This window comes from Populus euphratica, unplaced genomic scaffold (genome assembly GCF_000495115.2).
Source record: "Populus euphratica unplaced genomic scaffold, PopEup_1.0 scaffold53.1, whole genome shotgun sequence".
NCBI classification, from domain to species: domain Eukaryota; kingdom Viridiplantae; phylum Streptophyta; class Magnoliopsida; order Malpighiales; family Salicaceae; genus Populus; species Populus euphratica.
The window spans coordinates 692,287-705,045 of NW_011499934.1; the positions used below are offsets into that span (position 1 = coordinate 692,287).

General features: G+C 35.5%; 3 protein-coding genes across 4 annotated transcripts; all 3 read left to right on the plus strand.

Moving 5' to 3' along the window:
* Nucleotides 1-32: 32 nt before the first annotated feature.
* Nucleotides 33-3,360, plus strand: LOC105136352 (probable inactive leucine-rich repeat receptor-like protein kinase At5g20690). The gene is made up of 2 exons (XM_011041656.1): nucleotides 33-1,716; nucleotides 2,250-3,360. The coding sequence occupies exons 1-2, from the start codon at nucleotides 393-395 to the stop codon at nucleotides 2,816-2,818; spliced, it is 1,893 nt and encodes a 630-aa protein (XP_011039958.1). The 5' UTR covers nucleotides 33-392; the 3' UTR covers nucleotides 2,819-3,360.
* Nucleotides 3,361-5,843: 2,483 nt separating this feature from the next.
* On the plus strand, nucleotides 5,844-8,009 carry LOC105136353 (ubiquinone biosynthesis COQ9-like protein). The gene is made up of 6 exons (XM_011041657.1): nucleotides 5,844-6,251; nucleotides 6,329-6,436; nucleotides 6,602-6,763; nucleotides 6,851-7,022; nucleotides 7,483-7,556; nucleotides 7,655-8,009. The coding sequence occupies exons 1-6, from the start codon at nucleotides 5,907-5,909 to the stop codon at nucleotides 7,733-7,735; spliced, it is 942 nt and encodes a 313-aa protein (XP_011039959.1). The 5' UTR covers nucleotides 5,844-5,906; the 3' UTR covers nucleotides 7,736-8,009.
* A 231-nt stretch (nucleotides 8,010-8,240) lies between these two features.
* LOC105136354 (actin-like) lies at nucleotides 8,241-11,114 on the plus strand. 2 transcript variants are annotated; one of them, XM_011041660.1, is made up of 5 exons: nucleotides 8,241-8,933; nucleotides 9,110-9,210; nucleotides 9,285-9,675; nucleotides 9,786-10,399; nucleotides 10,577-11,114. In XM_011041660.1, exons 2-5 carry the CDS (start codon nucleotides 9,154-9,156, stop codon nucleotides 10,640-10,642), a joined length of 1,128 nt encoding a protein of 375 aa, XP_011039962.1. In that variant the 5' UTR covers nucleotides 8,241-8,933; nucleotides 9,110-9,153; the 3' UTR covers nucleotides 10,643-11,114. The 2 variants fall into 2 exon arrangements, with proteins under 2 accessions (XP_011039962.1, XP_011039960.1); XM_011041658.1 differs by having other exon boundaries at nucleotides 8,241-9,210.
* Nucleotides 11,115-12,759: the final 1,645 nt, after the last annotated feature.

The following is a 12,759-nucleotide window of genomic DNA, read 5'->3' on the forward strand; positions in this document are numbered from 1 at the left end:
GCTCTTGACAACCATAAAATGAGCGCAGATACAAAACCAGTGATGCTAAATCAACGGCACAAGGTCTTGATAAATTTGGCAGCTCATCAAGTAATTGACAGGGTCAACGATTGTTGCAGATCTCTCTCGATACCATGAATCATTTCTCCTCTATAAGACGGCTGTCCCTCTTTAATTTGGAATTCTATTCTTAGAATCTAAATAACAATACTTGCTAGCCTAATCAACAATTCCCTCAAAGCCACACAGAAAAGTCAACATGACACACCCTCTCAAACCCAAGCTAAACAAAAGGAAAACAATAAGCGACCAAAGAGATCTAGAGACCCACGAAATCCTTCCGAACAGTGGCAGGTTTCTATCCGGGATTTTCTGACATTTCCGGCTTGGCAATGGCTGCTGTTCGTATTCGTACCGTCTTCGTGCTTTCCCTTCTCACCTTCTCCTTCTCCCTCTCCAAATTTGCATTTTCCTTGACAGAAAACGAGGCTCTCCTCAAGGTCAAGAGCTCTTTCACCAACTCTGAGGCATTGGATGATTGGGATTCACGCTCCTCTCCTTGTGTTAAGAGATGGGCTGGTATCATTTGTTTTGGTGGTCTCATCACAGGTCTCCATCTCTCAGACTTTGGTCTGTCAGGAACGATTGATATTGAGGCATTGCAACAACTCCGTGCTCTTCGAACCCTCAGTTTAAAGAACAACTCTTTCTCCGGTCAAATCCCAGAGTTCAATAAATTGGGTGCACTGAAATTACTCTTGTTGTCTCACAACAAGTTTTCAGGCCAAATACCAAATGATTTCTTTTCCTCCATGGCATCTTTAAAGAAAGTTTGGCTGTCTAATAATGATTTCACAGGGAATATACCTGTTTCATTAATGAGTTTACCGCATCTATTGGAACTGCATCTCGAAGGCAACCAATTCTCTGGACATATCCCTCCGTTGAAAAAACCCACGACGGTAACTTCCCTGGACCTTTCACACAACAAACTTGAAGGAGAGATCCCCGACAGCTTTTCCAAATTCAGTAACGAATCATTTCTAGGAAATGACAGACTCTGTGGGAAACAACTTGACAGGGACTGCTCCTCAGTGGTTGCAGAATCTTTGCCTCAACCTGTCATTGAAGAAAAAAAAGAAAGCGCTAATTCAGACGGTCATACCAAATTGGCAATTGGAATCGGAATTCTAGTAGTAATGGGTATTTTAATTATCGCTGCCTTTACTGGGAGGAAGAAGGATAAGGACGATGATTTCAGTATTTTGGAGAAAGAAACACCCAATGAGATGATTCCTGTGCGCGTACGCTCTATTAAGAAGCCAGCTGAAGGGAGTACTCGGAGAGGCCTTGACTCTTCACGGAAGGGTTCCTCTCACGGAAGCAAGAATGGTATGGGTGATCTGATCATGATTAACGATGAAAAGGGTGCCTTTGGATTGCCTGATTTGATGAAGGCAGCAGCAGAAGTGTTGGGAAATGGAGGGTTGGGGTCTGCATACAAGGCTGTGATGACAAATGGATTGTCAGTGGTGGTGAAGAGGATGAGGGAGATGAATAAGTTAGGGAGAGATGGGTTTGATGCTGAGATGAGACGGTTTGGAAGGATAAAGCACAAAAATATTTTGGCACCATTGGCATACCATTACAGGAAAGAGGAGAAGCTGTTGGTATCAGAGTATGTGCCCAAAGGCAGCTTGTTGTATGTCTTGCATGGTATGAGATCCTCAGGAAGTTTTTTCCATTATATTTTTACCTACTTTTTTCATCTGTCTATGTGATTGTCACTCTTGCCATGCTAAACACTGTGTAATTGAAAACCTGTGATAATCATTAACTCGACTGATTATGATCACATGCTTATCAACAAAAGCAAGAATACGGATTGTTTTGGAGGGAATTGGAAGATATGAGGAGGCATTGCTTGAACCGCCCTCCCTAACAATCTCATGCCGTTCATCAAAATCTTGCTGAATAAAGCATGCCATCCAATAGGCTGACAGTGATTTGTGCGTGATAATGGAAAATATGCTCCAGCTTCAATTCCAAATTACTAGGATTGTGTTGCTGATAGTTTTGAATGCTTTCAAATTTATTCCTTCAATCTTGTCAAGTGGCCTCTGTTCTAAATTTTGTGGAGTAGAACAACGCTTTCTTTTTATTGGATCAGCAAAACCAGCATTCTTAATATTTTCCCTGCTCCCCCCCCCCCCCAATCGATGTCTGATCTGAAGTTCATTGTTCTTCAGGTGACCGTGGAACATGTCATGCCGACCTCAATTGGGCCACACGTCTGAAGATAATCAAGGGAATCTCAAGTGCATTAGGTTTTCTCCATTCAGAGTACGCAACTTATGACCTTCCACATGGAAATCTCAAGTCCAGCAATGTTCTTCTAAGTGAAAACTACGAGCCGCTAATCATTGACTATGCCCTGGACCCACTAACCAATCCCAACCATGCTGCACAAGCGATGTTTGCTTACAAGTCCCCGGAATATATCCAACACCAGCAAATTTCTCCGAAGTCTGATGTCTATTGTCTAGGTATCATAATTCTTGAAATCATTACAGGGAAGTTCCCTTCTCAGTATCTTGCCAATGGCAAGGGAGGGACTGATGTGGTCCAGTGGGTCTTACAAGCAAGTTCTGAACAGAGAGAGCAAGACTTGATCGATCCTGAGATTGCGAACAGCACTAGTTCAATTGACCAAATGGTGCAGTTACTTCGAATTGGGGCAACTTGCATCGAAAGTAGTCCAGTGCAGCGGTTAGACACGAGGGAAGCGATTAGGAGAATAGAACAAATACTAGTCTGAGACATTGCTTTAGGCCAAAGAAGAAGTCCTAGGAGAGGTTGCCGGCGTCCGAGTCCATGCTCCGTTTTATGGTCGAACACTGCAACTATGCACGCTTTAAAAGTCATGATCGTAATGAAAATGGTAATAGCCTTCGCTCTTATCACTAGTGCTCGGATTCTCTTAAAAGGGGATATGATATACCTTTGCTAGCCATTCCACCAAATGAAAGCTCTTGCGGAGAACACCTCATACTTGGGCAAAGCCTTGTGGCATGGCAGCCACCATCTCAGAAAGGTATACCGAGTTCCTTCTTCACAAGGACGGGTGGGAGACTTTCTAGGAGGTCGAAATTTGCAGTAAAAATTGTGTTCTCTATGATGTACATTTCTGTTGGTTTTTTAGGCAGTTTTCCTGCGATGTTAATATCATGTTTTTTCTTCTTAATCTCATGTCTCGTGTAGGATTTGACAATGCACGGCAATATCTGCAAGAATTCCTTTCTGTTCACCAACATGGTTCAATTTTGTAATTTCTTTTCCTCGAGTTGATAAAGTTTTAAGTTGCGAGTTTGGTTTTAGAACATACTAGGCATCACCCCGAACGTGCATTACCCACGATTTTAAAAATCTCACTATAGTTTTAGAAATTAATTCTATCCTATAATGTTTTTTGGGTTCAGCCTAAACTCATAGTTTTTTTTAATTAAAAAAAGAAATTCTTGATACCCTTTCAATAAAAGAAAATGCAATGCCAATTACTTACAAGTTCAAACCTCTTCTTCATAATTTTTTTTTAAATTATAGTATTTATACACATTTTTATTTATTAAAAACAACTAATTTGCTTTTGAAAAACAATCCAACTGTAGACTTATTTATACTGGTTATTGAATAGTGTAATAATAGTTTCACCTTTTCATCTTATAAACTTAACACTTATAATCAAATATATTAAAAAATATTCACAAGACTCATTAATCATTACTAAATTAACTGGGATTAAATAAGTTTTTTCTCATTCTAATTGCACAATGAAACAAATAAAATATTTTTGACAACAAAAAAACTTAAAACTAGCATGAAGGGATATTTTTATATTTTTACAATAGTTTTTCATTATTATAATGTTAACTAAGTAATAATTTGTTATTTAACCAAATATAAAAAATAATAAATAATTAAAAATTACAATGTAATGATCAAAATGACTTTAAAAGCAAAAAAATAAAAATTGAAGTTAAGAGACTTTTTTGTTTTTTCACAATATTTTTTTTTTGTTATTACATGAGTAATTTGATATTTAACTATATATATATAAAGAGGATGGACACATATTATTACTCCTAGCATCTAAAAATATTTTTTTACCATGGTGTTAAAAGCGTTGCTATATCTTCTTTCATATAAAGTGATGCATGTAAGTTTTAGAGGTCTAGTGTTTCATTGGCGGATCTTTTTTTTTTTCTTTCTCAATTCTTGAAAATTATAGTTTTGACTTTTTTCTTGTTGATATTTCAACTTAAAACTTTATTTATTTAATTTTTAATTTTTGTTTCTGGTCCTTTTATAGAAGTTTTATTTGTTTTTAATTTAATCATTTAATCCTAATTTACTAAATATTATATTTTTTAATTTGGTCCTTATTCTTTTTATTTTTTTCTTTGGCCCTTTCGTAAAAGTTTTAATGGTTTTTAATTTCATCATTTAATCCAAATTGATGGTATTATGTTTTTCAATTTGATCCTTATTGTTTTTATTTTTATTTGTTTTCTTGGTCCTTTTGTAAAATTTATTTTTATTTTCAATATTACCTTTTAATAAAAAAATTATTTTTATTTTTACATCATTTTTTATCCTTATTCTTTTCAATCTCACTCTTCAATCAAATATAAGCTTTATTTTAATTTAATTTTGATCTTTATTATTTTAATTGCTATTTTTTCTAATCCTTTTGTATAATTGATATATATATATATATATTAATTTTATCTTTTAATATTTGATTGATTGAGAATTGAATTTCCTGATTTTTTTAAAATAGAATGCTTCAAGTCTAATTATCCAAATCACTGATTTGAAAAGTTCACATATTTTTTTAAAAGGACTTTAAAATTCTTTTTTATTTTTTGTTGAGCTATTTCAATCCCATAATGTAGGTTGCGGTTTTGACAGGATATCCCAAATTGACTTAACTTTAATTATTAGAGTTATAGGTTTAGTCATGCTAACTCAAATTAATCAAATCTAGGTTTTTATGTTTTTTTATCCAATTTTATTCTTCCATATTTAATGGGTTATGAATTGAGACATATATTTGTTTTTTTTAGAATTGTTTTCCTCAGGTTATCCTAATCACTTTTCTTTAAAAATTTGATCAACTTACTATTATTTTCTATTTTTTTTGTTTAATTAAAATAAAACTAAATTATTCAAGTTAGTTAGATTTATGACTTAAGTCACACATTTATATATATAAAAAATATATTTTTTGTATATAAATATTATTTTTACATAAAAAAATAATTTAACCTGAATTTAGTATAATAACTAAATGGAAATGGGGTATTTAATTGTTAAAATTTTTTCAGGTATCAAGTCATTAACTAGAACTTTTAAAATTAGAGAGTTAGGACTTAGGCTATGTTTGCATTGGAATTTCAACAATTTTTATTTATTTATTTATACCCTTCTCTTAAGTTAACATAATTTTTAATGTTTTAATTGAACCAGTCTGATTTGACTTTATATAATTGATTTCAAAAATTTTAAATAAAAACCAAGCAGGACCTAATTTTTTTCTCTAATTATTTATTTTATTTTTTGATTTTCTATAGTTTTTTTTTATATACATATACTTTTCTCCATTTAATTGATTTTTCAGTTTTTTTTCTCACGTCTAATTCCCGCGGAGCGCTCGCAACGAATCAAATGCTTAACTTAGGCAGGTGGCAAAACAACTATCATTACTCTCTTAGTGGCATCTAAGTTAACACGTGGAATCACATTAAGCAGCTACGTGGAATGGAGAAAAAAATATGTTTTTTGTTCCCTTCCTCTTCTTCAAAACCACCAGTCGCTCCCCATCTGAGTCAGATCACATACCAAAAATGTATAGGACGGCGGCGTTGGCAAGGCGCCTGCTTTCTGGTGCCACTGCTGGTAACAATAGCAACAGCCGTATCAGATATCTTAATCACCGAACTACAGTTATCGGCTCTCGCTATTGCACAGCGGTCAATAACAATCATAGTTTTCCTCAATCAATCTTCAACCAAAACCAAACCCCACGTGCTAATCTAGAATTCCCTAATCAATCAGAATCAACGTCGTCATCCAACTGGTCAACATCATCAACGGCTGAGGATGGTCGACAACGGCAGGAGAGACAGAGACCGAGGATTGAGTACCAAGAACAGCAAGCTCGAGTTCTTGAAGCCTCCCTTCACCACGTGGTACGGATCCTTAAAATTAATTAATGTGACTTATTTTTTTTTGGTATAACAAATTTTTTTAAAAATGGGCAATGCAGTTAAGGTTGGGATGGAGTGAAGAAGCTATGATTGCTGGAGCAAGAGATGTGGGCGTTTCTCCTTCAATTGTTGGATCATTTCCTAGAAAAGAGGCTGCTCTAGTTGAGGTCCTTTTCTTATACTTGATGATTAGTAATTTTTTTTCTTCTTTTCCTATTCAATTTTAGGTATATGTTGCATAGCATTTATGTTTCGAAATTAAATTAATGGTCACTCCTCAACTGTAGGCATTAGATTGGGATGCTGACTTGTATTTACTTTTCCCTGTTCAGTTTTTCATGGATGAGTGCTTACAAAAGCTTATTGATAGAATCGACTCTGGAGAGGAGTTACAAAACTTGGTACCTAGTGAGCGCATCTCTAAGCTCCTCAAGATTCGTCTTGAAATGCAATCTCCGTATATATCGAAATGGCCCCAAGTCCTTAGCATCCAAGTATGAAAAAATTTCCCTTTCTTGCTGTACTGCTAAGATGACTTGTTGGAGCTTAATTCAGAAATACCTCTATTTTATGGCTTGCAGGCATACCCATCAAATGCTCCGACAAGTTTTAAGCAGCGTGCAATGCTGGTTGATGAGATCTGGCATGCTGTTGGTGATGAGGGCTCTGATATAGATTGGTATGTGAAGCGCACTGTCCTTGGAGGAATATACTCAACAACAGAGATCTACATGCTGACTGATAGCTCACCAGGTTTACTTCTCTCACTTAACATGTCGTTGTGAAATAGATTTTCATTTTTGTTTTGTTCTTTGGGTGCACCTCTTCCTGTTTTGTTAGCATTAATTGAAATAAAAATGACTTTCTTCTTCCAGTGGGCTTGTAAAGTATATTCTACTGTGATCATTATGAATGTTTTCTGCAAAAGAACTGTGACGAGCAGTGGTATAGCTTTTTAGTTGAGTCCTGTAATATTTCTTCATATGAGATGAAATTTTCTTCCCGGATCAAATTAAGAATAAGCTAGTGAGAATCCTGGCCCGAAGGTAGAAGAAATAGCACTGCTCTCTTTCATTTCTTTTCCATTTTAGAAGCCCTCACTTCATCTACCTTCCATCAGAAGAGTTTTTGATCGAGGAAGATACTCCAGCTATTTATATCAAAATGGATTTATATATAATAGTTTATTTGGTTTCCTTAATTTTTCTGACAGATTTTCGCGATACATGGGCATTCCTAGATGATCGAGTGAAAGATGCTTTTGATCTCAAGAAAACCATTCAGGAGGTAGTCTCTTTTAGTTTTCTATGGTGTTCTATATCAAGTTATTTTGGGAATTTTGGCCTTTCTTGGGAGGGTAAGGTAATGTGGTTGCTTTACTGCAGGCAATGTATATGGCAGAAGCTGTTGGTGCTGGAATGGGGAATTCTTTCCAAGGATTTGTGAGGAGAGTTTTTCAGAGGTGAACAATGTATCAATGTCACACCTTTTCACTTTCTTACCCTTTGTAATGTTATCGCCTATGATGAGAGATTCAAACTAGGAGAAGATGTCTTGATGTTGAAGTACCTTTAGTGGTTTTGCAATTTTTACTCTTAATATCTGAGGTTGCTGTCCGAGCTCAACCATGTAGCGAATTTCCAGCCCTGTAGGAATTTGATTATTTATCCTTTCAACAATAAGAAGTTAAAGATCAAAATGATCTTACAGAAAATAAATTCTCTCCATCTTCATAAGCAACTACCTCGCAGCAATGATTTTTGTTCATTGATAATGACACGCGTTTATATTTACATTGCACCTTGGAAATTTACTTATCCTGATGATAGTTTGTTCAATCTGATTAGCTGACTGTTTGGAATGTGATTGAGGTCAGACAGTTACGGTATGTGTACCGCTTCCTGAAGGGTTCTGAGTCTTCTGACATTGGCATTGCAGTTATATAAGAATGGGCTATTATGGATTTGGGGGGAAAAGGAAAAGAAGAAGAAGAAGCTCCCTTCTGCTTTCTGCTTTTTCCCAAAGTCAAACCTGTCTTCTCCTCAACATTTGGTCTCAGTAGTCTACGGATCCAATTTCTCACACTATCCTTGCCGCATTTAGCACTTGAACACCGTATGTTCTTGAAGATCTAAGCCAACCTCGAGCCAGAACAATTTAGCAACAAATTAGAAATCAGCTCACATTATTCACAAGTTTCGGCCCTTCATCATGTTGGAACCTCTGTTCATAGAACCCTTTACTATCCTGGGAATGCGAAGTCTCTCAAAATCTCCAGTACTCTCAGCATTTAACGAAACTCCGCTGGAGAAACCAAGAAGTCAACAGACACGGTAGTAAACTATAAGCTCGCTGTTCAAGCAACTATTATTAGTAAATCAATCAGAAATAAAACGCAGTTCAGACTTCGATTTCTCTTACTTTTCAGGAGATCGAGAGTTCTTGTTTATTTTATTTTGGGTTTGGTCATGCATGTGGCGAGGAGGTGAATGATACGGTCAAGGCTTAATACTTACAACTGAATATTAAACATTTTAGCAAGTTAACTCTTGGAGCGCCCTTTCCTGACATATTCTGTACCGTGTCCACAATCTATCCATGGCCCAAAAAATAAGATGATGTGAGCATAAATCAAGCAAAATCACCTCCGATGTGAGACGAAGGGTACGTAAAAGGTGCCTTTCAACCTCGTCTTGTAAATATGCTGACATTCACTGGAAGCAACCGGAAGTGGGTGATTCTAAGATTCATCCTGAAGTTAAAGAGTTTACCGCCGTTCTCTTCCACCGCTTCCTCTTCTTAAATATCACTCATGTCCGTGTACTCTCTACCTTCTACAGATATTCTCTGTCAATCATCTAGATCGAGTTTTCATAGCAGAGGCATGGATTTCTTAGAAAGCAGGCCAATTGTCTGCGACAATGGATCAGGCTTAATGAAGGTAATTGAATCAGAAATGCCGTGTTCTTTTCCTCCAAAATTATAAAGTTTGTTGATCAAAGTTTTCCGTTTCAGGCTGGTTTTGCCGGTGATGATGTTCCATGTGTGGTATTCCCCAATTTAATAGGCCGACCACGAAACAAGCATGCAATGGTCAGCATGGGACAAAAGGATATGTATTTTGGAGACGAAGCAGAAGCAAGGCGTGGAGTTCTTAGTTTAAGCTACCCCATACATCATGGAATTGTGAGATGCTGGGAAGGAATTGAAAGCGTTTGGGAGCATACCTTTCAGGAGCTCCGAGTCTCCATAGAGGAGCATCCTGTTCTCTTAACAGAGGCTCCACTCAATCCCAAAATTAACAGAGAAAAGATGGTGGAGATCATGTTTGAAGGTTTTAACATTCCTGCAACCTATATAGCCATCCAGGCGGTTTTATCCTTGTATGCCAGTGGCCGAACTACAGGTACGATGGAAGCAATGCTCTCAACTCTCAAGAGAGATACAATGAAATGCTATGACATTTTAAATGCATGTGGAGAGGGATTCATTGCTGTCTTGCAAAATGTGTTTCAGGTATTGTTATGGACTCTGGAGAAGGTGTGACGCATGTAGTTCCGATATACGAGGGCTATGCGCTGCCACACGCCATCCATAGACTTGACTTGGCAGGAAAGGACATTACGGACTACCTCACCAAAATCCTAGCTGAAGACGGCTACATTTTCACCTCTACAGCTGAGAAAGAAATTGCTAGAGACATCAAAGAGCGAATTTCCTACGTGGCAATGGATTTTGAAAGAGAGCTTAAAACATCAAGGAAAAGTGCAGCACTAGACAAACAATATGAATTGCCGGATGGACAAGTCATAACCATTGGAGCTGCGCAGTTCAAGTGCCCGGAAGTTCTGTTTGATCCGAGTATAGTAGGAATGGATTCAGGTGGTGTGCATGAGATTGTGGTGAGGTCAATCAGCAGGTGTGATGTAGACATCAGAAGAGAGATGTTTGGGAATGTGGTGCTTAGTGGGGGTACCACTGTGATACCAGGCCTCGCTGAAAGGTTGGCCAAAGAGGTCAGCTCATTGGCGCCGCCTGGTGTGAGGGTACGAGTGGTTGCTCCACCAGAAAGGAAGTACAGTGTTTGGATTGGTGGCTCCATCTTGGGTTCCTTAAGCACCTTTCAGCAGGTACCTTCTGACAAATCAATCTGAGTTATTAGACACCATTACTAAGGTCCATATGAATCTCCTCATCTCCATATTAGAGCAGAGATGTAGCGTTAATCTTCTGCTGCGAAGTTCATTGGTCTTATAAATGCATGGTGTAATTTCATGTTTAACTTCTCATGGTGGGTTCCATTGCAGATGTGGATATCCAAGGAGGAGTATATGGAGTCTGGATCTTCCATTGTGCACATGAAATGTTTCTGAACCAGTCTCACAGCTTCAACGAGGAATTTAGCATCACCTTCAATGAGAACCGGCTGTTGAAATTTACTGGCCAAGGTGACAACTAGCATCCTTTAAAGCAAAAGCTTCCACATTTTGGGCATCTAAAGCGAAGGGGAAGTACCTGCTCTTAGCTACACAAACAGCACCGTAATGATCTCTAGCCTCAATGCCGGCTGCACCAGATTCGCAAGAGGAGTAAGCGCCACCAAAATTGATCTTCATGGTTCCTAAAGAGGGAGCAGTCCATTAAGGAAGTGCTTAGAAAGATAAAGATGGATTGGATATAATAAATTTTTTTTAACATTGTTTAGTCTATAAAAATCAATTTTTATCTGAAGAAATTCTTATTTCACTAAAGAATATATCGCTTTCACGTAAAACATCCTTAAGACCTTTTATGCTAGGGTTGTAATCTCATTCTCAAAGCTAACAGATAAACACACTTCCCCTCTCTTCATTTGCCACATGTCCCTAACAGGCCGCCTGTTGAAAAAGACCGGCGAGTAGAGAGAGAGTTATCATAAGAGTAAAATATTATACAAGAGCCACCGTGTCAAGCAATTTTCAAGGAAGAATAAGTTTGCAAAAAGACTTTTAAGTAAAGAAAGCAATAAAGATAAAATAAATAAAAAGAGCAATTAAACCCTTCAGGGGAAAGAGACGATAAACAAATTTGCCAGAAAAATGTGGGACTCACCATCATTTATAATACACATAATACACCCTATTTATATAAGTAATTTTAATAATATATAAATATTAGTATCAGATAAAAAATTTATTAAATCCTAATAAAGGCTAAATTCTTATTCTATCTATATATGAATCTTAACCTAATAATATTTAACTTTTGATAGTTATTTTATTAAGAACTTTTACTCTGAATAGAATTATATTTTTTTTTATTGTGCCTCTACAAAAAAAAAACAAATACAAATAAACATACCGATAAAATATTTTTATCGGTAAATTGCAGTGAATTTATCAGTAAACACCGATATAAGTATTCTTTCTGTATATACTAATATAATTAAAGTGGGAATAAAAAGAATAAAAAAAATCAAAAAGTACAATGATATGTCATTTTTACAGATATAATTATTGACAGATTTAAATCCGTCAATTAAATCCATCAGTAAATCCATCTGTAATATTTAAATTATGACCTGATAAGTGACCTTTCTCTCTCCTTCTTCATTTCTTCTTCTTCCTTCATTTTTCTCAGCAACAAACACCACAACTTTCTCAATTTTATCATAAATCAACCTTCCACTATAAAATCCAGTCACCCTAACACTTAGTTTGCCAGTATTCCTATTCTGATTCAAATTTTATTAAAGACTCCCTATTTTAAGTAAGCAAAATTATCTATTTTTTATTTGAACTCAATTTTAAAGTGTTAATTTTATTTTTGTAGTATATGTATTTTGTTTACTTGTTTTATAGCTTTTTTTTTTTATAGAAATTTGTTGTATGAATGCATGATTTGTATGTGTTAGGGTTTGTTTGAGATTTTATAAAATTGTATTTGTTTATAAATTAATAAAATTTAATTTGAATTTGTGACTTAAGTGTTTTTTGATGAAATAAATAATAGCTTATTTAATGAGTTTGTTTTATATTTTGTCAATTTTATTATTGAGTTGAGATTTTTGGTAAATGTATGGAAATTTGAATTTATATTGATAATTGATAATGAATTAGGTATACTATTAAAATAGTTTGAATAAGTTGAGTTAAACTAATGTTCTGTTGTTTATTTAACTTATGTTATTAATTAATATATGTTGTCATCATATTCTATATAGGTTTGACATAAGTAATGAATATATCAATATTCACCTAAAAGATTGTGTAAGATGAATTATTATAATGAAGTTCAAGTTTTTATTAATTATGCCTTATCTAATCCAAAAAATATTAGTGGATGTGGTATTAGATGTCCATATAAAAGATGTAAAAATAAAAAGTTTCTAGATCCAAATATTAAAATAATACATCTTCTATAAAAAGAGTTCATAAAGAGATACCTATGTTAGTTTGCACATGAAGAACCATATGTTCCTTACAAGATCATAGCAAAAAGGATAAGTGGG

What these genes read in the sequence shown, in the direction of transcription:
- LOC105136352 (XM_011041656.1), top strand. Translation starts at nt 393, where the DNA reads ATGGCTGCTGTTCGTATTCGTACCGTCTTCGTGCTTTCCCTTCTCACC. An exon ending in CTTGTTGTATGTCTTGCATG is followed by an intron (nt 1,717 to 2,249) that starts GTATGAGATCCT and finishes ATTGTTCTTCAG; the next exon opens with GTGACCGTGGAACATGTCAT.
- LOC105136353 (XM_011041657.1), top strand. Translation starts at nt 5,907, where the DNA reads ATGTATAGGACGGCGGCGTTGGCAAGGCGCCTGCTTTCTGGTGCCACT. An exon ending in AAGCCTCCCTTCACCACGTG is followed by an intron (nt 6,252 to 6,328) that starts GTACGGATCCTT and finishes TGGGCAATGCAG; the next exon opens with TTAAGGTTGGGATGGAGTGA. An exon ending in TCAAGAAAACCATTCAGGAG is followed by an intron (nt 7,557 to 7,654) that starts GTAGTCTCTTTT and finishes GCTTTACTGCAG; the next exon opens with GCAATGTATATGGCAGAAGC.
- LOC105136354 (XM_011041658.1), top strand. Translation starts at nt 9,082, where the DNA reads ATGTCCGTGTACTCTCTACCTTCTACAGATATTCTCTGTCAATCATCT. An exon ending in ATGGATCAGGCTTAATGAAG is followed by an intron (nt 9,211 to 9,284) that starts GTAATTGAATCA and finishes TTTCCGTTTCAG; the next exon opens with GCTGGTTTTGCCGGTGATGA. An exon ending in TGCCAGTGGCCGAACTACAG is followed by an intron (nt 9,676 to 9,785) that starts GTACGATGGAAG and finishes AATGTGTTTCAG; the next exon opens with GTATTGTTATGGACTCTGGA.